The sequence below is a fragment of the Thermobia domestica genome, chromosome 3, assembly GCF_964235325.1.
Source record: "Thermobia domestica chromosome 3, izTheDome1.hap1.1, whole genome shotgun sequence".
Classification (NCBI taxonomy): domain Eukaryota; kingdom Metazoa; phylum Arthropoda; class Insecta; order Zygentoma; family Lepismatidae; genus Thermobia; species Thermobia domestica.
Window position 1 is genome coordinate 253,356,801 of NC_137456.1, and position 27,336 is coordinate 253,384,136.

Here is a 27,336-nt window from a genome sequence, read left to right on the forward strand (position 1 = left end):
CACTATCTATCTCAGTGGACCGAAAACTAGAAATTGGACACTAATACTATCAATCATTTTGGATTATTTTTTACACCAATCCCTTTCCATTTTCAGCCCTTAAACAGCATTAGAAGTGTCACAACTCATTTCAGCGAACACCGAAGACTATGAATTGGACGACCCTTCTCTTCGACCTTGCCAAAAATGTGCTATGAACCTAAGTTAATCCAGAATCTACTCACGTATCAAAAATCATCAGAAATCAGTGCAGCTGTCTAGGAAGAGTTAATCGTCAAACATCATTAGTTTAATTTTTAATTATTTAGATGTTTGAGTTGCAATACGCATATAAGGTTCGAAATGTTTTCTGTAAGAAATTTTTAATGGATTATGTTTATATAAGATGTTTTACTTTCAAGTAGTAACTACAGCCTTCGAAATAATTAACTGGCTTAGATCAATATATTCCATCTTTCTCAAGTGGCTCTAAAATCAGAGGGTCGGAAGAGTTTGAATATTTTCATTATTTTGTTAAGTCCAATTTCCATCCCACTTTCTTCTCTGGAAGATCAAATTAAGTATGTTATGTATTACATAAAATCAAATACAAATTGCAAGTTCCTTAGAAATAAGAAAACTTTTGTCATATCCCCCTTTGTGGATTTTTTCGGCCCAACTGTCATCTTCCTATCTGAACATGATGTATATAGAAAAATAGAAGAAAAGATGGAAAAATAAAGCACACAATTTTTCAAATTTCCAGTTGCAAGTTGACAGAACACTAGTTTAAGCTTCGCGCTAGAGTTCTCGGTACTTGGATTGTGTGTCGCTTTAGTGGAGAAAGAACGCTCAAAAATCATAAAAGCGTTGGAATTTTATTGTCGTTAGTACCCCGCGATGCGCGTGGAGCGATCAACCAGAAGGTCCGTTCTGCTGCCTTAACTGAAGGGACTCCCAACCCAAGGGAGCCACAGTGATCCTCCCCAAGATAGAGATAAATCATTGAACGATTACCCTTGAGAGCTCCCATTGCTGAGAACATCTTCGGTGATGTCGGGGCAGTCTGAAATGGTGAGACGAATGCAGGATTGTGGTATTCAGCAATAAAAGTTGTTTAGTCTCGGACACAGTGACTAGCGTTTGGAGTGCAAGTAGACGTGCAAGTGAAAAGAAGAGCGATGTGTATTTGCACTTGTTATATTGAACTCAAATCTAGCATTCTTGTATCATGTTTGGAACAAGGGTAAAGTACACATATCGCTCGACTCTACTCTTCATTTAGAGAGGTATAACAAGTGTCATCCTTTACTGATGTCAATCCTGTCCTATCCCATCTGGGTACCTTGGAAGACATAATCATCCAGTAGGATATAGTGCATCCCAATATCCTCAGAACAACCCTACGTGCACTATTTGGCGTGCGTCTTCCATCTTGGCCTACTAGATCTCCAGCTCTAAGTCCCATCCAGCATGTAAGCTACATCGTGGGACTGCGCATAGCTCTCCGCTAGAGTTAGTAAACAACCATAAACCCATAAAGTTAAAATCTACGGTGAGACTGGGTACGATATTAAAGTAGACATTCGCCTATATAAGCACTTACCTGTCCGGACAGTTGTTTGTGTCGTCGTTGAGGGTGGTTACATGTGCAGTTGTGGTGAATGTTGTGTATTTTTTAAATGAAACATACAGGATGTTCGATATGACCCACAGGTGCCATGGTGAGGATCATTATCAACTACTACCAGCATATTGTAAAATTCTTTTGATAAGGTAGTAGGCAGAGCAATTTAGCACACGGGATTCGGCTTTCTCCCACAACTTTTTTATTATAAAATTCTTGTTATATACAAATATAACGCACAAAGTCATTATAATAATGATCCGAAGACCAATACAAAGTTCTCTATATAGTTTGTCTGGGTAAATAGATGTTCCAAAGCCAAGGATACCATAGAGCCTCACGCAAGTGGTAACGGTTTGAATTCTCAGTGCTCCAGGCAAGCTAAGCGGGTGTGAGGGAAGCTAGGTGGTTACGGTTAGGATCTCCCAGTGCTCCAGGCAAGCAAAGAAAATGGTTGAGTTCCCTTAGAACCCCAGATAAGCTAAATGGGCAGGAGGCCTCAGAGGTTCTTGCAAGCTAAGAGGCTTGAGTTAGATTAGACCTTTTAGTGCTCCAGGCAAGCTAAAAGAATATGATGACCAGCTGAAACTGATGCCGATGAAGGTCTTATAGCTCGTTTTATACACTCTTCTGAACAGAGTGAAGGTTTCTCTTTTGTCACACGACCTGATGATGAGGATGCTTGTTGTTTGCTTGCTTGCAGTAGTTGTTGTAAGAGAACATATGGTATGGTTTACAAATAAGAACCACGTGTTAGTGTTTAGGTTATTATGTGTAGGATATTGCACGTGTTCACGCTAGTCCACGTGTAAGATATTACAATATTCTAGAGTAATTACTTAGGCCAGATCAGTAAACTTCTATTGAATGTTATTACCATCAGAGTATTTACTTGCAAACACATGCACACATTATATATATATATATATATATATATATATATATATATATATATATATGCAAAACTCTGACTTTCTCTACTCAAGAAGTCAAATCTGACAAAAGTGATTGTGAAGAAATATTTTCTTCAGGTAGTTGCTGAATTGCAATCTATTTTTTTTCCTTTCCTTATGACATTTTACAAAATCGAAGCACAGAATGAAAGTACGAGTTTAAAAGTAGATCTAATTATCCTCGTAAATAACCTCGGAAAATCCGGAATTTATTTATTTATTTATTTATTTATTGGATCAGAATCTGATTTTAAAATATTTTAAGACTAATTTATCTGCTTTTACGGTGAATATCATCAAATTGGTTCTCCAAGGTGGCTCCCGGTTGGAAACGTGAAACTTGCTGAGCAGAACTGGATAATATAAATAGGCCCGTGTCTTACGATTTGTTGCTACCTCTAGTTCCAAGTCTTTATCCCACAGGTAGAAGCTCAGATTGTGTAAAAAGTTATCTGTTTCGCGATTGTTTGTTTAAAGTTCCTTTTAACATTGCGTTTCTTGTGAGATATGGACTTGTGAAGCGGACAAGGAGGCATGTTTCATATATACACTTTGTACTTCATTGGTAATTGAATCCAGGTTTCCCATATCAAACTCTAGACCTTCAGGCCTGTAGCCAGAACACTAAAACAGGCAGTAGGGACTAGACAATGTTTGGGGGCTAACTTCATTTCATCTTACCCGGGATGTGCTTGAACCTGAACCCACAAAGTGGGGGTGATGTATACATTTCCTGAAAGTTTGTGTCAAGGTAAGATAAAAACCGGTTACCAAAATTGGAGAGGTCTCATGCACTCCGCTTGGGGGCAGCACTTCACTCATTTTTATTAAAATCTTTAAGCGTGTCCATAAAGTCCGTTGCAAGCCCGAAAAATCTGAAACGGGGGACAGATACGAAAAGAGAAAAACATGTCTTCCACCATTTCAAAAGTACAACGTATCAAAGTAAAATAAATTGTCCCAGGGTCCTCCGCAGGGTCTCAGACGGGAACAAACTCAAAATTTTTAAATGGAAAGGGAGGGGTCAACTTACATATTGTATGGAAGTTTATTTTAAATGAAAGAAGGTAAATCAAGTCTAGACTCTCTACGGTAAGCCTGCGCAAAATAGTGTGAGTCAAAATATCAACACAATCTTCATTGCAAAGTCTATAGCCACTCGTATGAATCTGAAATGGTGGGGTAGGTGTAAAAACAAAAACACGGATATCCCATTATTTCAAAAGTATAATGATTCAAAGTAAAAGAAATGTCTCAGGATCTCAGACGGGGTCCAACTCAAAATGTTGAAATGAGAAAGAGGTTCAAGTTGAGTATCGTATGAAAGCTGATGCTAAATGAAAGAAGATGAAACAAGTTTCGACTCTTGATGATAAGCCTGTGCAAATTGATCGTGGGTCAAAATGTCAACACAAGTGTCATTGAAAAGTCTATGCTCTTCACCTCTTGTTTAACAACGCTTTTAAACATAAACCCCCTTCCTACTTACACATTTTGAAATGGACCTCATCTGGGTCTTTGACAAAACAAAATCCTTCAGTATGTTCCACTTATCAAATGATGGAACACACGTTTTCCTGTTTTTACGCCTCTCTCACCGTTTCAGATCTATGGACCTTTGGATGAATATATTTTGACTCGCTGCCATTTTGCAATGCTTATCGACAGTCGGTACTTGTCCAATGTCCAATTCTCTATAATTTAACACGAGCTTTCACATGATTTGCTTATTTGCCCTCCTTGGCATTTGAAACTTTTGAATTGGACCCCGTCCGGGACCCTGCGGGTGACCCCGGGACATTTCTTTTTTACTTTGATACTTTTTTTGCACCTGTCTCGCCGTTTCAGATTAATAGGAGTGGCCAGACTTTTCAATGACGCTTGTGTTGACATTTTGACCCACCGCCATTTTGCACAGGCTTATCATCAAGAGTCGATACTTGTTTCATCTTCTTTCACTTAACATCAGCTTTCATATGATACTCAACTTTAACCCCTTTCCCATTTCAACATTTTGAGTTGGTTCCCGTCTGGAACCCTGCGAGGGACCTTGAAACATTTCTTTTACTTTGAATCATTATACTTTTGAAATAATGGGATATCCGTGTTTTTGTTTTTACACCTATCCTACCGTTTCAGATTCATACGAGTGGACATAGACTTTGCAATGAAGATTGTGTTGATATTTTGACCCACACTATTTTGCACAGGCTTACTGTAGAGAGTCGAGACTTGATTTACCTTCTTTCATTTAAAATCAACTTCCATACAATGTGCAAGTTGACCTCCCCCACTTTCCATTTAAAAATTCTGAGTTGGACCTCGTCTGGGACCCTGGGACAATTTATTTTACTTTGATACGTTGTACTATTGAAATGATGGAAGACATGTTTTTCTGTTTTCATATCTATCTCATCGTTTCAGATTTTTCGGGCTTGCAACGGACTTTATGGACACGCTTAAAGATTTTAATAAAAATGAATGAAGTGTTGCCCCCAAGCAGAGTGCATGAGATCTCCCCAATTTTGGTAACCGGTTTCTATCTTACCTTGACACGAACTTTCAGGAAATATATACATCAGCCCCACTTTGTGGGTTCAGGTTCAAGTTCACCCCGGGTTAGTACACAAATTTTATTATTAAGAAATACGATTTTCCTTAATAAGCTTGAACAGTTAGCAGAGTTTAATGTGGTTTTAACAGTTTCAAACAATAGGAAACAGATCACAACATGAATAAGCAAATTGTACAAGTCCTAAACTAAAGCATCTGGAATTTCATGTAAAGGAAATACCGGTTCAGCCAGGTTAGCATATTGAATGAAATGTTACTCTTAACTTCTGACAACAAGAAATGATTAAAACCATCCGTCTGTCAGAATAAAGGACCCATTATCAAGTCAGAAGTACAGAAACTCCCACGACAACCCAGCAGTCAAGATTTAAAAAAATTTCGCCCTCTTTTAAGGGGCCCCATCACGGCGAAATTAAAATACATTTAATTTTACAGTAATTATGTGATATCTTCAAATAGATAAAATATTATCGAAAAGTGGAACAAGACCTTGCTAGACAATATTATTTTACATGAGATACCATTATCATAACTCACTTATCTGCTTTCGATTTCCAGCCATTTAGAAAATCGGTATTTATTTTCATGTTTATAAATGATTGCAAACGGAATGCTACTAGGTGAGTCGTGATAACAGTACCTCATGTAAAATAATATTGTCTAGCGCGCTGTTGTTCCACATTTTGATTATCTTTTATCTATTTGAAGATATCACATAGTTACTGTAAAATTAGCCGTATTTTAATTTTGCAGTGATTAGGCCACTAAGGGAAAACTAAAGTTTTAAATTCGGTTTTCTAATTCGCCATTCAACGAAATTATAATTTACTTCTTTTGCTTGCAACCAAATGACCTGTATTGATATTTTGACTTATTTTTTGACAATTTATATATTTTTCTCAACAATCAACTGAAAGTTTCAGGAAGGACTGAAGGTGGTTGCAGTGAGAGATGAGCTGCCCCTAGATATTACCTTGCTGTGGGCTTGTGGTGCGCTAATAATTTGTCCAAAGTTGTTTTGATTTTGTAATATGAATAAGGAACATGCTTTACACAATATTCACTTTACTTTTAAGAGGTATAGTTCATCGCAAGATATTTCTCGTATTTTACGATGAACTACTCTTTTTAAAAGTAAAGTGAATTCTTAACAAAATACAAATTCATTAAATCCATTCAGCGAATTTACACACCGAGACACGGTTTATTTACCTCATAAAATAGCTAAAGAAGTGATGTTGAATTGCACATATCATGCCCTTAAGGGAAAATATATATGGTATACGGTTTACAGTTTCAAAAGTAATGCGACAATTTTTGGCTCTTTGCCATGCACTGTTGCAGGAAAAAGAAGTACGCAGTGTGATTTATCCTCCGGTTTTTCTCTGCAAAAGCCAAAAAGGGAAAGCCGAGAGCTGAAGCCACCATGTTCGCAGTCAGAGGAATATTCCATGCTTTTCCCTTGATGTGGGGTTCACTTCTCCTCACCAAAAAGGAAATGAAACACAGAAAGCTTTATATCCGCTGCAAAATGTATAGGTCAAGATTTTGAGGTTTCATATACCCTAAGTACATTACACTTTATATTAAAAAAAAGCAAGCGTTAAGAGGTAAAGTTTTATGAGTAGAGGAAAGTGCAGAAAAGTTTGTTTGCTCTGTGCCGTTAGGAAATGTAAAAAGCTTATCTCCTTAGGAAACAGTGGCTTGTACTGTTAGTTGTGACTTCTGTGTGTTGCCACAATATTACCCCGGAAACTATAAACATAAATTTCTAGAGTACGAATATTAATTCCATTAAGACTCCTGTACTCTTCGAGCAATGTACAGTATACTTCAAAACGTTAGACAATGGGACAGATTTAAGTTCGTTGGTATATATATATTTTTTAGAAGAATCAAGTCAAGAAAAGAGAGCCACTGCAACTTAAGAGTCTTCATCCCGGCGAAATTAAAATACCGCTAATTTTACAGTAATTATGTGATATCTTCAAATAGATAAAAGATAATTGAAATATGGAACAAGAGTGCCCTAGACAATATTATTTTGCGTGAGGTACCGTTATCACAAATCACCTAGTGGTTTTCCGCTTTCAGCTGTTTAGAAACGCGAAAATAAATGCCGATTTTCAAAATGGCTCGAAATCGAAAGCAGATAAGTGAGTCGTGATAACGGTTTCTTATGTAAAATAATATGGTCTAGGGCGCTCTTGTTCCACATTTCGATTATCTTTTATCTATTTGAAGATATCACATAATTACTGTAAAATTAGCGGTATTTTAATTTCGCCGGGATGAAGGCTCTTATGAGTAAAACGACAACTTACCATGTCGGGGGCCCTGGTTTGATTACTGCTGCCCAAGAGACGAGACGTGAAATAAGGATATTTCGTCTCATTTGATTTTGATTTTAATTTAGCGTCCCTTCTGCAGCGAGACTGTATGAGATGTGAATTTACAGCTTAACATGGGATCCGAACCACAAAAGTTCCCACCGGGAATTGAACCCCGTTTTCCCATGCCAAAGGCGCATACGCTAACTGCCTTGCCCGTAATTGTAGACATTTTACTGATACAGACTCAGCTCACATTTCTCTTTATTTTATTTTTTCTTTTATGTTGTGAATAAATTCCATGCTCCATTTATACATTCGTGCTCATATTGAAAGATTTATCTTGAAGTGGACCTTCTCTCGAACGCCGGAAAGCTTAAACGGGAGTGCAGTTACCCTCTGCTCCCCGCACAAGTTACAAAACTAGATGGTCATACTAACATAACGTCTACTTAGCGTCATACTAATAAAACAAATGTCGGCAGTGTAAGAATAGTCATAGGGTCACGACTAGCGTGCCTAGAAACCATCTAATTCATCGATCTTCTTGCTTGCCTATGATCATCTTTTCACAAATCCAAATTTGAAGTATGCTCCTTGTTGTTTCTCTGTGGTTTCTAAGAATGGGAGCTGCAAATGGGTGATGTCATATAGCATTCACCTGACAATAGCGGCTCAAGTGATCAAACACTTGGCAATTTCTTTTCCTTCAGAGTATGAAACATTGAATTATATCAGTAGTGGTCACTGTTGATAATCAAATTGACCCAAACATCAAAAGGTAGCTCTTTCTTTCATGCAGGGGTGCATCCGCGGGGTCCAGACCCCCTAAAATATTCGTAACTCAACATACCTTTGTTCACTTTCTTAAAAAAAAAAAAAAAAAAAAAAAAACTATACTTGTTAAACAGAGAAATGATTGACGTAGCATTATCTTACACTTCATCTGTTCTGTTTCTCTTATAAAAACAATTAGTTCTATTATTTTCTTATGCAAACATAGATGGAAATATTTTACGATTATTTATCGACTTTTCGGGTGCAAAATAATACCTGTTCAGTACTACATAAACGTAGTGGGTTGTAGTATTCGACCTCCCGAAAGCTCGGACCCCTCTCAACAAAAACTTTTGGGTTCGTGGCTGCTTTCATGTCTGCATATTAACATAATACAGGTGAAGAGAGAGTCTTGTTCACAAGACGGGAAATCTCTCGTTTTGTCTCGAAAACGAGACGATCACTATCTTTTTAAATTTGAGACGAGATATTTAAAAAATGATGTGTCTCGTAGGGAATACTAATAGTTCACACAAACATACGAATAATGAAGAAAATTTATCAAAGTTTAAAAATACGCAAGTCGTTTCACAATATACTCCAATAATAAAATAATGTAGTTTGAATGTTGTTTATTTCACTTTTCGTAAACTTTTCATGACAAGGAAGGACTCTTACAACTTCTAAATGAAATTAAGAAAAAAAAAAACAGAATAAATTTGTACGAGGTGTTTTTTTTAAAAGTAAGTACTGTTATGAAAAATAAAAAGACAAGTATGCTTTTCGTCACAATTTTATTGCTGCTTGAAACTCTGTACTTTAATCTACTTCTCTACATAGGTTCCACCAATATTAAGGCACTTATCGTATCGTACAACAAGCTTTTGAATATCATCCTCATAGAAGTGTGGAGCCTGATTTAACAACTGCAACAACGACCGTTTTGGCCTCATCATTGTCGTCGTGGTGCTGACCACTCAAATGCTTCTTCAAATGCAGGAACATATTGTAGTCACTTAACAGATAATGACGAAATCTTAAAGCGTTTTTTCACTTTCACACTTTCGTCAACTTACAGTATCAAGCCTTCAGTGATGTCAGAAGGTCGCCCACATCGTTTCTCATCATGAACATTCGTGGGGCCATTTTTAAAAATTTTAATCAATTTTTGTACCATTTTATCGATCATAATGTTTTCTCCATATACTTCACTAATCTGGCGATAAATTTCAGCTGTTTTCAAACATTTAGCACAAAGAAAACGAATCACAGCGCGTATTTCACAGTCGGTGGGATTCTCAATCGGCAGAGGCATTTTAATTACTTACAAACAAACGTAAACATGGTCGAATGTTTCCGTCGTGGCAGCTGTGGCTTCCAAACAGATGTAGGTATACAGCGCGCATGCGTGGGATATCGACTGCAGCGCTGCAGCGACCGAATTTCAAAACAGTACAGTACTTACTTTTAAAAATCATGCCTCGTATATAAATTAAAAAAAAAAACGAAACGATAAAGTTTTTGAGACGAGATGAGACTTGGAAACCTTATTTCTTGTCTTGTCTCGTTTCATAGGCAACATTAGTCACATAGAATTTGCATTAACAATAACTACTCTAAAATGAACAAACAATTGGGAATTCTTTTTGTTTCAGAGTATGAAGCTTTGAATTGTTTCCGTAGAAGTCATCGTTGATCTATAAACTAATAATAGTAAAAAAAGTTCAAAAGGTAACTGTTGCTTGCATATCTGGATATTGAAGCAATACAGAAGTTGAAGAGACAAAAGAAATATTTAACCTTAAACGACCTTGAGAAAACAGTCGACATTAATTTTTAATCATGCCTCTTTTAAAACGTAAATACCACCTCTTTTAATTCGACCTTAGTCTTAATTCTTTAACAGAATATGCTTCGTTATGTTGTTGCTATTAATGTGGCTTTGTTCTGTGTTTAATGGATAGCGTCCTGCGTTGTAATTTCCACAGCAAATTGTCAGCTCTCTCCCACCAACCCGCTAGAAAAACCTGTAATTAATTCATACGTCTCTTTCTTCAAACTAATTTCATCTCTAAGTTACTTTGACGTCCTACGTGGAAACCAAGTTTAATTAAACGCTGTCGACAGCTTTCACAAGATCTATTTTCTCAGCAGTTATGCTCTATTTATTTCTGCAAATTAAGAAAAATATGTGTTTTCAAGTGTTAATGTTTTATTTCTTTATGAAATTTTGTGGCAGCTTTTATAATCTTATAATGTAAAGTTTATTACAATAGTAATTATTGCGACGAATATCGAATTTAAAATTATTTTTTAAAAATTCACAAAAGGATAATTTGTCTTGTATTGTATGGATATGACAGTTGGACGTTAACTGACAAGAATTTATAGTCTTGGTCAAAGCACTGGTTATATATATATATATATCTGCTTGAAAAGTCTTGTAGTCTTAACACGGATACAATTAAGGCAAATAGAAGATGTGGTTTTTTTCCTGGTTTGAGATCTTTTGATCAATCTAAAGTACGTGGTATCGTATATCCACAGAAAAGGAATGTTTTGATGTACGATATAAACCACAAATAATGTGTGATTTTTTCAAAGCAAGAATGTAACCCCTAAACAGTCCCTATTTGCCGTGTAGGGGCAAATGGGTTTCCAAAAGACTTCAGTCCCAAAAATAAAGTTTATTAATAAAGATGTTTAATAGGCGTACTTATGACAAATGAAGAATGTTTATAATAGATTCTGAAAGAAACATGTCTTCAAAAATATTAAACTATGTCAACACGTTAAAAAAGTTAAAATAAATTAATCATGCACTTTGTGCAAGAGTTAAAAAAAGAGAACATATTCTATATCCATATGAATGCAGTCAAACAAGTGGATTTCCATTTTAAAAAAATTCTTATGAGTAGCTTACATGTAGACAATGCCGGATTTACATATAAACTAAACAAGCTATAGCTTAGGGCCCCACTCGCTTGGGGGCCCAAAAATTTAAAGGAAAACTGATTGTAATGTAATTTTCAAATAACAAGAAAAAGCAAATAAGATAAGACACACATACAACAATGGTGTTTTGTATTGTTATGCGCTAGGCATTTATGAAGCAAGTAATAGGGCTCTATTTCTCAGCCCCACTTGTAATGAGGCCCCTCCTGTTATCAAGCCCCGCTTATACTGGAGCCCCCGTTGCTGCTTGTAATGGGTCCTTGTTTCCATTTAGATTTCCATTAGGTCCATAAATTAGCATATAGCATATATTCAAATGTTAAAAACGTACTGAGAAACAAGCTTGACGTATAAAGAACCCCTTTTAATACCTTAGGGCCCCATCAAACCTAAATCCGGCACTGCAAGTAGAATATGTAGGAATACATTATCTACAATCTGTTATTCTAATTTCACGCACTTTCAGGATCCATAGTGATCGCAAGGAGCCGTGAAGCTTGACCTAAATCTACTAATTTCAGCAGCCAATAGAACACGTGGGTGTGTCCCAGTTGTAAACCCCCATCCATTAAATTTCACCAGTGTCGTCTCTCGCGCTATATAAAGAATATTTCCATAAAGGTGCAGTGTTGTCGGATTGACGCTAAGCTTCGGTTTTTGTCTTTCTATTATATTTTTGCTGGTATTATTGTTAGACTTTAATTCTAATAATTGTTAGTATTCGTGTGATAGTTTTTTCTTTCTTTTTTTCTTGTCGCTCGTTCGCCAAGTGTTCTAAGTTTGGCAACATTGTTGATGTACTTCTGTTGTTTCACGTTTTCTCATGTGTAAGTTCGGAAGGCAGCTCCACGACTTGTACCGAATTCTTCCGATGCATTACACATGAGCAATGTTCATAGTTTGATGAAAATTTTCTTAATCTAGGAAATTTCTTCAAGGCGAGTGTACATAGTTGGGAATAAACAGACGGACAGTCGTTGAAAAATAGCTTTTATGGTATCAAGAGGCCACTAAATGTCTTAAGAGTCTTCATCCCGGCGAAATTAAAATAACGCTAATTTTACAGTAATTATATGATATCTTCAAATAGATATAATTGAAATATGGAACAAGAGCGCCCTAGACAATATTATTTTGCGTGAGGTACCGTTATCACAAGTCACCTAGCGGCTTTCCGTTTTCAGCTGTTTAGAAACGCGAAAATAAATGCCGATTTTCAAAATGGCTCGAAATCGAAAGCAGATAAGTGAGTCGTGATAACCGTTTCTCATGTAAAATAATATGGTCTAGGGCGCTCTTGTTCCACATTTCGATTATCTTTTATCTATTTGAAGATATCACATAAATACTATAAAATTAGCGGTATTTTAATTTCGCCGGTATGAAGACTTAAGTCCGTCCGTTGAAATCTCGAATTCGATTTTTTCCCAACTATCTAATCATTATATTTTCTTCTCTCTTATCGTCGTTCGAAAGAAGGAAAATCTTGGTGCGTGTCTTTGATTATTATATTAATGGCAAGATATCTAAATTATGAATACGGTAAAATCAATCAAGCACTTACAGTTGCTACAAGTTAAGAGAGATGGTTTACGAACACTTTATATAGAGGGGACTAGGAGAGTTTTCTGATACAACTTGTTTTCTTGATTTTGCTTTTTATAATTGTTCAAAATAACTTACACCTCACAATACATCTTTCTATCTTTCCAAGTGGCACTGTGTAGCGTAATCGTTAACGCTCCTGCCTTCGGTGCGAGCGGTTCTAGGTTCCATTCCCGGTGGAGACACTTGGTCGAAAAGGTGTAACAGCTTTTTCAGGCCAGCCATTATGACTGAGGTTTTTTCTGAGTTTTCCTCATTCACACCAGGTAAATGCTGGAATGGTACTTAACATAATAGTCTCATGCTTCATCCTTCCTTCCCTACTCCTTTCTTCCTCTTCAATTCCCTCGGTTATGTGTGACGAACTAACATGGCCACAGATGAAGAAAGAGCAGAAATCTAATTCCCAATCGTAATATACCCTGTCATGTTTAGTCGAAGATCTGGCCACATTTGTCGTTCCAAGCTCTTAAGAAGTCATCATCGCTCAAAAATGCTCACGTTTCAATCTGTTCTTCACCTGGGGGAACAGCCCAAAGTCACATAGAGCTAGCGAAGACTAAGGTTACGTTTTGTTCCAGTACTGCCAAACGGGAAAAAGAATATGCGTAAGTTTTCTGCAATACCGGCTAACTTTATTCTTTCGATTGTATTTTATGATCCTTTGAACTCTGTAATGAGCTATTATTTTTGAATATCTGTTGAGACTAATAAGAATATAAATATTTCTTACCTTTATTAATGACCACCGCCATTCCGGAGGGTATTTGGTCAAAACAAAGCTGAACACATTTCCAACCATTGGAATATCGGATTCTGGAAAAAAAAAAAGAGTAAAAACAATTATGACTTGCGTATTGAAAAAGGATACATGAAAATGTCAGAAAGGTTTTACTATTCCTGCAAGATTGTCCAAAAATTTCAACATACAGAGACAATATTACAATAATTTTAGGAAGTTTGATTTATCAAAAATTCTTTTATGTGTTTATTCTGTCCCTCCATCCGGGAGGCACAAAATCTCAAGAAATACTTGGTGGGTCACGACCAATTTTATCAGGATGTGGACGTTAGGAATCCAGTTTGTTGATGAAGGGAGCTCCTCATAAGCTTCCTAACTTATTAATTCAACTTATTTTAATAGAATCTTCTTTCTTTATGACTTTATAATTTTCCTTTCTGTAACATGGTACATACATACCAATTTTACTAGTTTCATTCTGTTGCTCATCCTTGCCTTTCCCCCCTCTTGTCATTCTTTCCTACATTATAATCTCATTATAGAGTCCCTCGGAACTCCATCTGGGAAAATATTTTAAATCTGGAACTATATTTTGTCATACGAAAGACGATTGCGCATATTTTGCCTTCTATTTTGTTATAGTTTCCTGTTGCTTTCCATGATACTATTCCAGCCATAAAAGTATTCCAACACTGTCAACAGCTAAATGTACAAGCTGCACAACCAATCACTATAACATCTTACATGATGCATACTATTTTCTTCCAGGACATTCTCGATCCGAGTACTCCATTTAGTTCAATAGGGTACGATTGCCCCTCTAGGGAGGCACTCTCCGTCAATATAGCTCGAAATTTTATTGGAGTATTCAATTTTCCACAATAATACATACAAAACTATCCGTGTAAAGATGGTATCTATTGAAAAGAATAATTATAGATTAATTGAATCTATAATTATCTTGAATTATAGATAATTGAAGATCATTATTGAAGAGAATAATAATCTTCAATAAATGGTATCTATTGAAGAGAATATTGAAGAGAATCTGTGCTAGTAAGAAAACGGTTGCACGTAGTACAGTGTATCAACAGCGAGGGTGACAATAATTACACAAAGGAATCGAAATGATTCAGAAGGACCAACGTTTGTACGTTTGCGTTCAAGTCATAACGAAAACATGAAACACACACACAAGGAAGCTTGTTAAAAGCAATTTAATCAGTATCTCTAGTAGGAAAATAGTTTTCCTCCCTTCTCGTTCAATGACTATTTACGTATTGTACGTATACGTGTGATTTTATGTCTGACTTTGTTGTATTAATAATAAGAATAGAGCAAACACGTCATCTACTCATTGCGTGTCTGGTATTATGTACAATTGTAGGTCTATCTAATATTATATATACAGGGCGCTATAAAGTCTGACCCCGGGTCATTTGTTCCGAAACGTTTGGGTAGATGGAAATATCAGCGAACACATATCCCATTATTTTTAGGGGCACACAATTTGAGTGAAAAATGCTGTCCCAGGGTCCTCTGGAGAGTCCCAGATGGGGTCAACTCAAAATTTTCAAATGGCAAAGGGGTCAAGTAGTATATCATTGGAAAGGTATTGTTAAAAGAAAGAAGATGGTACCAGTCCCGACTCCCTACACGAATCTTGTGCAAAATGGCGGTCGGTTAAAATGTCAACACAGTGTGCATTGCAGATTCTGTGGCCACCCCTAGCAATCTGAAACAGTGAATAAGATGTCTAAAGCAAACAACACGTATCGCATCATTTCAAAAGTACAACATATCGAGGTAAAAAGGTTTGCTACAGGGTCCTCTGGGGAGTCCCAGAAGCAGTCCAACTCAAAATTTTCAAATGGCAAGGGGTCAAGTAATTTATCGTCGGAAAGGTATTGTTAAAAGAAAGAAGATGATGTGAAATGTGTAGAATGGTCTCTCCATCTACACATGCTCAAACGACACAAACACAGACGAGGAATTTATTTCCTGATTCAGATATTTCGAACGACACACCACTTCACATACCTTTGTATTTAAATTAAATTGAATTGAACACCATTTGGGACTCTAAGGCACGCCCTGGGGCGTTTTTTTTTTTACCACGATAAGTATTGCCATTTTGAAACGATGAGAAATGTGTTCGTCTCGTTTCATATCTGATTTCCAGTCGTAGATTTCTATGGGTAACTACAGACATTTCAATGGAAACTGAGCTGACACTTTGATCGACCGCCATTTTGCACAGGTTTTGTATAGAGAGTCAAGACTGGTACTATCTTCTTTCTTTTAACAATACCTTTCCAACAATATACTACTTGACACCCTTGCAATTTGAAAGTTTTGAGTTGGACCCCCATTTGGGACCCCCAGAGGATCCCGTAGCAACACTTTTTACCTCGATATGTACTTTTGAAATGATGAGACACGTGTTTTTCGCTTTTGGCATCTGATTCACTGTTTTAGATTGCTAGGGGTGGCCACAAAATCTACAATGCACACTGTGCTGACATTTTGACCGACCGCCATTTTGCACAGGGTTCGTGTAGGGAGTCGGGACTGGTACCATCTTCTTTCTTTTAACAACCTTTCCAACAATATACTACCTGACTCCCCTTGCCATTTGAAAATTTTTATAATCTGGGACCTTCCCAGGGACCCTGGGGCAACACTTTCTCACTCAAATTGTTTGCCCCTAAAAATAATGGGATACATGTTCGCTGATTTTTCCATCTACCCAACCGTTTCCGTACAAATGACCCGGGGTCAGACTTTATAGACGCCATATATATATATTCAGTACAGTTATTCTTATATATTACAAATAATAAATGTTTAATTGAATTTGACATGAGTATAGTTGTCTCTGACTTGTTTCAAAAGTGACGTTCGTTTTCAGCATCGAAATTCTGCTGAATCTTCAGACGTTCAAGGCTAGAGAGATACCCATTAATAAACGGTTATGTCAATTCAACACTATCTGAACATAAGGCAGTAGTCTCAGTATGATTACAACTTTTGTGGGTATACGGACAAAATCTCGCGGCCGAAACATCGCCGCCCAAAATCTCGCCGGCCAAAACCTCGCGGGACAAAATCTCGCCGGGCCAAAACCTCGCGTGGCCAAAACCTCGCCGCCCAAAACCTCGCGGGACAAAATCTCGCCGAGCCAAAACCTCGCGTGGCCAAAACCTCGCGGGACAAAATCTCGCCGGGCCAAAACCTCGCCGCCCAAAACCTCGCGTGGCCAAAACCTCGCCGCCCAAAACCTCGCGGGACAAAATCTCGCCGGGCCAAAACCTCGCCGCCCAAAATCTCGCCGGGACAAAACCTCGCCGCGAATGAAACTTTTCTTTAAAATTTACCCAATGTGTTTCCTAATATGCAATTCCACGTTAAAATAATAATAATAATAATAATAATAATAATATACAAAACATCGTGTGCGTGGGCTTTCTCGGGTTATTTCCGTTTCCTCCCACTTTCTTTATTCGATCATTTCCTTCATCCTGGTCATCTACGTCTCCTTTAACCTATAGGACATAATCAAGGGACGTCGTAAAAACTCATATATTGTTTCATATTTTCATAAATATTATTAGATTTTTGTTAAAATTTTAAGTTTTTGGATGTTCCAAAGTTCACGAAACTAACCTCGTTAGTTGTCATTACTTTCCTTATGCAGACTTCCTTTCCCTATAACCAGTTTAAAAACATCCTGTCGCCCTACCTTCACATTGAAATCCTCTAATACAGAAATAGAATTTTCACATGGTATCGCGGGACTTGGTCAAATACAGGTGATACTTCTTCTGAAACAGCGTCAGGCGAGATTTACAGTCTTTTATACCGTCATTCTTATCATCTGTTGGAACATTTACATTTTGGTCAGGCGAGATTTTGGGTATGGCGATATTTTGGGGCGCGAGGTTTTGGCCCGGCGAGATTTTGGGTGGCGAGGTTTTGGCCAGGCGAGGTTTTCGCCTCGCGAGATTTTGGCCCGCGACGTTTTGGGCAGCGAGGTTTTGGCCAGGCGGGGTTTTGGCCCGGCGAGATTTTGTCCCGCGAGGTTTTGGTCGGCGAGGTTTTGGCCAGGCGAGGTTTCGGCCTGGCGAGATTTTGGGCCGCGAGGTTTTGGGAGGCGAGGTTTTGGCCAGGCGAGGTTTTGGTCCGCGAGGTTGTCGCCGCGAGGTTCTGGCCGCGAGGTTTTGTACCCAAACCCTTTTGTGTGGTATTTCAACGGTAAGGGTCCAGTGTTGGGTTTAACACACGCCTGATGTTACCGGTTTGACACAGAGGCAGTGTTACAGAACTTTGTAAATGAACGAAGGAACGCGGGAAAAGAAGCGGTGCGATGGTGATCTTTCTATGCACACCATGTATTATTAATAACAACACACCTAAGCATAGTATATTAAACAGACGCTATTAACATACTAATATTAACAACTGCATTTCAAAACCCTGGGTAAGATAGGTCCAACGACGCTATAATTTCCCGGGAACGCGTGGCCATCGGTCCATATTATAAATATCTAGTAACTGGCACTAAGACTGTATTAATTTTAAATTTTTGCTATGAGCAAAGCTTTACGCCGTATATTTGGCATTTATAGGTATACCAAGCAAAGAACAGCATATATTTTTTGTATTCGTTCTCCCTAAAATCGTTTTGTAACCATATATACATTTGTTAATAATATGAATTTTGCGACAGCATTTATGCGAGTAAAATGTTGCTATCAGCTGTTCCTATTTGCAGTATGTTTCTCTCCGTCGCCGACTGTATTGTGTTCCTCGTAATCACTTATAAATAATGCCACATTTTATTATACTTCATAAGAGTCATGTCCATTTAATAAGAAAGACACTGTATTTTTTTTTTATAAAAGATAATTTGGAACTGTATATAAAACAACACTTCATTGTGTATTACTAAATAGACTTCTCATCATGTCAGATAGTGCATTTAACGACTACCATTGTAACATTTCACTCCAAAGCGAGACCGAGTTGCTTGTGTCAAAATTTAATATTTCGGGTAACACAGAGCTACTACGTTAAATTGATACAGCTACCTATTTTTTAAAGTATAAGTGAAGAACAGAGTAACGTTACAGTTTAATGGAAGCTTGTAATTCTGTTCAATAAAGAAAAAAACTAGACATCATAAGTCGCGAGAGCCACACGACACCACATTTTTAGACACGAAATTGCGGGGGGAGCAGCACATTGTGCAGCACCATTCCATACTAGTGTTTGCAAAAATTGCGAAGGGTAATTCAACTCAAACTATGTAAAAATGTTTACAACTGTTATATATATTATCGCAAACTAAAGCGTAGATTTTGCGTTGCGTTGATTTAAATAGTTACGAAATGGGATCCTTGCGTTCAGAAACACATGTATGATAATAAATTTTGCTTGAGCGATATTTCAAGCTTAAGGAAAGGCTGCAACGCTGCAAAAAATACACCGTATAAATAATATTCCTTTGATATCTGACTACAGTTGTGATACAATCTTCTTTTTTCATACTCTTGTATTTAGAAATGAATAAAACATTGTAGCACAGGTAGAACAAACAGCCTTCCTACTGGGTGATGCCAACTTCTGCTTATTAAAATGGACAAACAAAACTGAAATTATGGAGAAAAAACGTTATACAAATGTATCATATTTTTCAAGTAAGTCATTCGTTAAAAAATAAAAGTTTTAAAATACCTTTCATGTCACTCGAGACACGAAGAAGAAAATTCGAAATAAGCGTAAAAACCACTGGCATTCCCAAAGGTCTTTTGTGACAGAGAAAAGCATTACCGAAAGACACAAAATATGGGAAAAGAAAAACACAAAAGGAAGAAAATTTCAATGCAGTAAAGAAGAAAACTGAGAAAATATTGGTTAAAATAAGAGAGCAGAGCAGATGGCACGTTTTTCTTCTGTCTCCTCTAGTTTTAACAGCCACCGCAAGTTGGCGTTGATTAAGTGTCGGTTGGAAAGGAAGAGGAAGAAGCTGACGAGAATGTTAAATACACCGTGTATGTTACCTGCCAGACTATTACTCATTTCAGCCTTTCCTCAGCTTGGCAGAAACAAACACACAAAAAGGCAGTGTATAAAAAAAAAAGTTCTAATGAGCGCTGTATATTGTGATAGAATCGCATTGGGATAAGATCATTAGCAATGACGGAAGGAAGACAAAGGAACTTCACTCATATTTGAAATATTTTCTCCACTAGCATTAATTAAGATAACAAAATAATTGATTATCTCCTTTTTCCATTAGATACATTTGTTGTAAGATTTTCATTTCAAATCCACACTACAGTCTCAAGTACAAAAATAATGAGTACTATCTTTTAATTACAAACTAGCATGTAATATAGTTTTAATTATAAGTAAATAAATAATATAATTTCAGTTACAAAACAATAAATACTGTAATTCTAAGTACAAAAGAGTAAATAGTATATTTTTGTTACAAAGCAGTAAATAGTATTGTTTTAATTACATAAGAATAAATAGGACAGTTTTAATTATAAAAGAATAAAATCAATAATTTTAATTACAAAAGAATAAATAGTACAGTTTTAATTACAAAAGAATAAATAGTATAGTTTTAATTATAAAAGAATAAATGCTAAGATTTTAATTACAAAAGAATAAATGCTACAATTTTAATTACAAAAGAATAAATTCAATAGTTTCAATTACAAAAGAATAAATAGTATAGTTTTAATTACAAAAGAATCAATGCTATAGTCTTAATTACAAGAGAATAAATAGTATAGTTTTAATTACAAAAGAACCAATGCTATAGTCTTAATTACAAGAGAATAAATAGTATAGTTTTAATTACAAAAGAATCAATGCTATAGTCTTAATTACAAGATAATAAATAGTATAGTTTTAATTACAAAAGAATCAATGCTATAGTCTTAATTACAAGAGAATAAATAGTGTAGTTTTAATTACAAAATAGTAGTATAAAGAATTAAGTCTATCACTGGAGACCACCTATGACCGAACTGGCTAGGCCTATTCCAAAATTACGTCTATTGACAATTGGTAAAAAGAACAGTTTAAGTACTATACGGTGTTTCTTCAATGCGTGTTTCCGGGGGAAAGTGGAGAAACTAAGATAAATTAAATTGTGATTATATAGTATTCTTATGCTGAGCCCGTCCTGAAGCAAATAGTGTCCCATTACAACTCCCTCACATATTTATTTTCCCCACTTTGTGCGAGTTTTTTTAAAAGATAGCGTGCTTACATGTCTATAAATATGACCTAAATGCTGGTAGAAACTTTGAAAAATTCTTACTGGTAGTCCCTTTCTCATGGTTGAACATTATTATCAAACCAAGTAGTTGCAAAGTGGCTAGGGGGTCAATATTCCTGTAGCAAACTTCAATCCCGTGAAACTCAGTTGTTTGTTCGTATGTATGTATAAATGTAAGATAAATTCAAGTTACCCCTCAAAGACTAATTTGCCTCTCTCTGGCTTGGTGCTCTACTACGAGCCTGTTCTAGTCCAAGCCTAACTATGAGGGTATCTGTTTTTAAGTCACATTTGAATAGCCCGAGCGTCAATTTTACAGAGATTTATATGAAAGGGAAAAGGCCTTTTAAGTGTTTATTATTGTTATTGTCTTTAAAAATGATGTTGGTCACAAACGACGTGCTATTTTTAACTTTCACATGCCCAGAGTTCAATTACAGTTGTGTTTGATTCTATAATTTAATTTTCAAAACTATTTACTTATAATTCTCAGAAAATTGTCAAAATGTATTTTTATTCCTTAAAAAGTGTTGAGGCCTGGGTTTACTTGTACCTTTTGCGTCTGATCACGAGTTCCAACATATCTAACATAAACTGATTCTGACTGAAAGATATAGAGGGAGCCGTGGTAGGCCATCTCTAGCTTTTGAGTTTTTCTGGAGCAGTGATTAAGTTTCTGACCAAAAAGTTTCGAAATTATTAATTCAAATACGTCAATGTTCTGACTTTCAACGACCATATTGTGTAATCTTCATTTTGGTATAATATACATTATTTACCGGCTTTATATATGTATGTACCGGCAGAAGTCACGTTACCTGGACGAATGACGGGTCTTTGGTGTGGCTTCTGTCACACTTTTAAAAATATATTTTATTGGGTTTGGGTACAAAACCTCGCGGCCAGAACCTCGCGGCGACAACCTCGCGGACCAAAACCTCGCCTGGCCAAAACCTCGCCTCCCAAAACCTCGCGGCCCAAAATCTCGCCGGGCCGAAACCTCGCCTGGCCAAAACCTCGCCGCCCAAAACCTCGCGGGACAAAATCTCGCCGGGCCAAAACCCCGCCTGGCCAAAACCTCGCCGTCCAAACCGTCGCGGGCCAAAATCTCGCGGGGCCAAAACCTCGCCTGGCCAAAACCTCGCGGGCCAAAATCTCGCCGGGCCAAAACCTCGCCTTGCCAAAACCTCGCGCCCCAAAATATCGCCATACCCAAAATCTCGCCTGACCAAAATGTAAATGTTCCAACAGATGATAAGGATGACGGTATAAAAGACGCTGTTTCAGAAAAAGTATCACAGGTATTTGACCAAGTCCCGCGATACCATATGAAAATTCTATTTCTGTATTAGAGGATTTCAATGTGAAGGTAATGCGACAGGATGCTTTTAAACTGGCTATAGGGATCGAAAGTCTGCATAAGGAAAGTAATGACAACTAACGGGGTTAGTTTCGAGAACTTCGGAACATCCAAAAACTTAAAATTTCAACAAAAATCTAATAATATTTATGAAAGTATGAAATAATATATGAGTTTTTACGACGTCCCTTGATTATGTCCTGTAGGTTAAAGGAGACGTAGATGACCAGGATGAAGAAAATGATCGAATAAAGAAAGTGGGAGGAAACGGGAATAACCTGTGAAAGCCCACGCACACGATGTTTTATATCTTATTATTATTATTATTATTATTATTATTATTATTATTATTATTATTATTATTATTATTATTATTATTATTATTATTATTATTATTATTATTTGTAATGTGGAATTGCATATTAAGAAACTCATTGGGTAAATTTTAAAGAAAAGTTTCATTCGCGGAAAGGTTTTGGCTACGCGATGTTTTGGGTGGCGAGGTTTTGGCCCGGCGAGATTTTGGGCGGCGAGGTTTTGGCAACGCGAGGTTTTGGCACGGCGAGATTTTGTCCCGCGAGGTTTTGGGCGGCGAGGTTTTGGCCACGCGAGGTTTTGGCCCGGCGAGATTTTGTCCCGCGAGGTTTTGGGCGGCGAGGTTTTGGCCACGCGAGGTTTTGGCCCGGCGAGATTTTGTCCCGCGAGGTTTTGGCCGGCGAGGTTTTGGCTACGCGAGGTTTTGGCCCGGCGAGGTTTTGTCCCGCGAGGTTTTGGCCGGCGAGATTTTGGGCGGCGATGTTTCGGCCGCGAGATTTTGTCCGTATCCCATTTTATTGAATAATTGCAATAATAAAATTATACAAACATACAAATTACCATTAAAGCAGCCTCATTTTTACGGGATCAAAAATTACTACATTTATAGAATTTCATGTCTGCCGTGAGAAGACATTTCTTTTACAGATTTCTGGCAATATTTAAATATTTTCCCATTTCTTAGCTCCCCAGACTCATCACCATTGATAAGGAAGATGACATAAAGGATGTCTCATAAAGAATGCAACTTTTGAAATGCCCGCCATTTCTGTTCTACGAGTAGTAAGTTGGCAGCAGTGAACGTTACACGATTTTCATCTGTTGTCTTTATTGTTAGCAGTCACAGAGCTTGGAATAATACATGATCGTGATCTGTTTTCTTTACGGGTGGGAATAGGGTGTTTCACGACGGTACAGTATGTTATCATAATGAAAACTTATTATAAAATGTAGTGAATGTTGTTAATTATTAGCCGTACAGAAAACAAATTACGATCATGCGCTATTCGGTTCTCCGTGATTACTACTTTTGAAAGGCTTACTACTTTCTTCCATTTTGTCTACATAACCTGCCTCAGCACCCTAGACTTCATAACCCTAACAGTGTTTGTTAAACGATACAATTTACACAGTTCCTTGTTATGAAGTTTCCACCATTTCTCATTTCCATTTCTCTTGGGTCCGAATATGCTTCTCAGGATCTTGATCTCAAATACGTTTAATTTACGTTATTCCCTCAGAGTAAACGACCATGTTTCGTAGCTATACAGAACAATAGGCACGATTATCGTTTTTATATATTTTAAGCTTTACACTCCTCGACAGAACGCGCGACGACAAAAGATTTTGAACTGAATAATAACACGAATTCCCTGCTTTTTAGTCGACACTTAATGTCTTTGTAAATACGGTTTCCGTGTGTTAATTATGATCTTAGATATTTGAAAGTGTCTACTTTGTTGAAAGTAGTACTTGATATTTTAACGCATCCATAATTTGCAGTATTACGATCCCAACGAACTTCCACATATTTAGTTTTCTCTGTATTTACTTCTAAGCCCATATCCCTGCAAGCATTTAATAAAACCTCTGCATTTCTTTCTATTGTTTTCAAGTCATTCCCTATTATATTTTTATATTTACATTAAATATTATTACTTCTATCAATCTTTTTTTCTTTCTTTTACCACACTTTAATTTACACCAAGTATTATTTAACTGCTTTCTTTCTTAACCTGAGCAAAATGAATGTGGGGGTGGTTCTTAATGCTACTCTTATTAATTCCGTGGTTGTAAAATGGGAAAAAATTAACTTCGCTGAAGTAAGCATAACGCCCTTTACTATTTAAAACTATTTAAAAAATAATATCCGATAAATGTATTAAAATGCATATTTAAAAAGAAATAAAAAGCACGGACCTCGGTACAAATCTTTCTCATGCCCATTTATTAAATTAAATCAAGTTACTGTGCAGTTTTTATGTGCATAAACAAAAAGTTATAATAGACGTTTCAGAAAACTTCAAAGAAAACTTACCCCAAAACCAAATATACTGATTGTTAATTCTTCACTTAAAATTCTTCTTCTTCTAAGCTTCACCCACCCACCCCCAGTTAGCTGGGGGCGGCTTTTCGGATTGCTGTTTCTATCTTGTGTTATATCCACTGCTGAGACACCACACTGCACTGTTTCTAAATACAATCTCCACACTTTTTTCTTTTTGGCCGGCCTCAGATTCTTTTCTCACTTTTTACAAAAATGAAAATGAAATATAATCTTTCGTCCCACGATTATGCCGGTTGGGCTAAACATGATGGTGATGAGAAACGAATGAAATGGAGTGAAGAAAGTGGGAGGAAACGCGCACATCAAGAAAACCCACACACACGGTGTTTTTCACCACAAAGGTCATTTGGCGCGAGCTGAGGTCGAACCAAGAACCCCATGCACTAGAGGTGAACGCTCTATCACTGAGCCAGTGCGTCCCTTCACTTCTCACTACCTTAACCCTTTCCGGCACGAACTTTTGTAACAGTACATGGTAATATATATTTTGACGTCCTAAACGTAAAATACACGAAAGTTATAAATTTCATTTATAGTTTGCGAGATTCGAACCGTGCAATAATCGAACATCGTGACTACCATTACTTCGGACACTCCTATATACAGGATATCGTGACTAGTAGTAACGGTTACAGCTAATAGTACAAAATGTGTCGACTGAATATGAAGTTTATTTGTATTTTATATTATGTATTTTATTACGTAATGTGTTACAAATTTATAAGTACACATATAACTAAAGCAGAAATCTTCATATCATACTCATATAATCTTCCGTTGCTTTCTATGGAGTGGCTCAGTGGTAAAGCTTCATCTCTGGTGCTTGGGGTCCCGGGTTCGATCCCAGTCCCCGCCAAGTGAACTTTGTGGTGGACAAACACCGTGTGCGTGGGTTTTCTCGGGGTTCTCCCGTTTCCTCCCACTTTCTTCATTCCACCATTTCATTCTTCACTCATCATCACCGTCTCCTTTAGCCTAAGCGGCATAACTGTGGAAAGTAAAACTCAAATATTTCATGTCATTCCGTTTGCTTTCTATGGAAAGAACTGGAACAGATTTGCCATTCGCTATGCATAGTACTACTTTGCACTTGGAACACACAATGTATGTTCTGTCTTTGCAACCCTCTCCTTTACATCTTGATTGACTTCTGGTGCATGGGGCCCTTGATTCGATCTCAGCTCGCGTCAAGTGAACCTTATGGTGGACAAACACCGTGTGTGTGTTTTTTCTTGGGGTTCTCCCGTTTTCTCCCATTTCATTCATTTCTCATCATCACCATCTCCTTTAGCCTAGCCGGCATAACAATGGGACGTAAAACAAAGATTTCATTTCATTTTATTCTGGCAAATGGTTGAAACTGTTAAAACGAACGTGTTCCATTGGACGAATAGCGGATATTCTCTTTGGGTGAACATCCGATATGAATGCTTTTCATATTGCAATTACGTGATACAATCTCTAACAATGTCTCAAACAAACTATGTGATGAACGATGATCGTGCCAATACCACCGAATACTCTCTTTGAATAGATTTAAATAAACACACATCATTCTTACTTTATGTACGTAATTCCCACTAAAACAAAATACAGTGGTAAACTCTTTCTTAACCGCCCATCTTCCAAGAAATGGCATTATCCTTGTCAGCTGCTCTCGGTGTTGCAATATAATATGTGTTTTATAGGCCATAGAGTTAGTTATGTTTGTACTTGATTCAATAAACAGTGTTTCGTTTAACGAGTATCAACGGTGCAGCTTGTGTTTGAATTTTTTTTTAAATTTTGGTCAGTTAAATTTATGAAATTATAATACTTAAAGTGTTTTTTAAAATCATTATAGAGATCCTGTACAATTTAGGGCTATGAAATGATTATTTTCGTTTTAGCCGACTTTTTCGTTGTCCGACCAATTCCCTGTTAACAGAGTCTATAGTATTACACAATCGACCAATTAGGATCAGGAATTAGATCTCTGAGCTTTCGGCAGCTATGGTCATGTTGGACCCTCAAGTGTGGGGAATGACGTCACTTGGCGAACACACTCTCTGGGGAATCGGGGAAGAAAAAAGGAATGGCGAAGGAAGGAAGTGACCTGGGACCATTGTGTTAGGTATCTTTCTGACATTTACCTGGTGTGAACGAGGAAAAGCTGTAATACTTTTTCGACTGAATGTCCCCATCGAGGATCGATCCCAGGACCACGCACTCGGCCGAAGTCACCACATTCTACAGTACGTAGAAATTATTTTTTTCAGTTTCGTCAACATTCTGTAAAATTGGAGTTTCTTTACTGCTAGTCCTTCAGTTCTTAACTCTTTTTTTTTTAATGCGGACCGCGGTGGCTTAGTGGTAGAGCATTCACCTGTGATGCTAGGGGTCCCGGGTTCGATCCCAGCCCTCGCCAAGTGAACTTTGTGGTGGACAAACACCGTGTGCGTGGGTTTCCTCTGGGTCCTCCCGTTTCCTCTCACTTTCCTCATTTCATTCATTTCTCATCATCAGCGTCTTCTTTAGCCTAACCGGCATAACCGTGGTGTGTAAAACTCAAAAATTTCATTTCTTTTTTTTCCTTTTTTAATGTATAACTTCTCAAAGTCTATTTGACTAATCAATAATGACAGTGAATGAAGTCGATTGCCCACTTCTGCACTGAGCCAAAAATAGGTTTTACTATTGTTAACATACACAAATTAAAAGCATATTTATCTCACCAATTTGTACCAGAAACACAAAAATAATGTCGAAGAAAGA

At 37.1% G+C, this 27,336-nt stretch overlaps 1 protein-coding gene across 4 annotated transcripts in view; it reads right to left on the bottom strand.

Annotated features, from left to right (window-relative positions):
* LOC145681022 (transmembrane protein 117-like) overlaps nt 1-27,336 on the bottom strand; it is a 483,227-nt gene that overhangs the window by 154,887 nt on the left and 301,004 nt on the right. For all 4 annotated transcript variants that reach the window (XM_081752312.1, XM_081752315.1, XM_081752314.1 and 1 more), the window contains one exon: nt 13,534-13,616. In XM_081752312.1, coding sequence (XP_081608438.1) covers nt 13,534-13,616 — 83 coding nt within the window. The remainder of the gene's footprint in view (nt 1-13,533; nt 13,617-27,336) is intronic.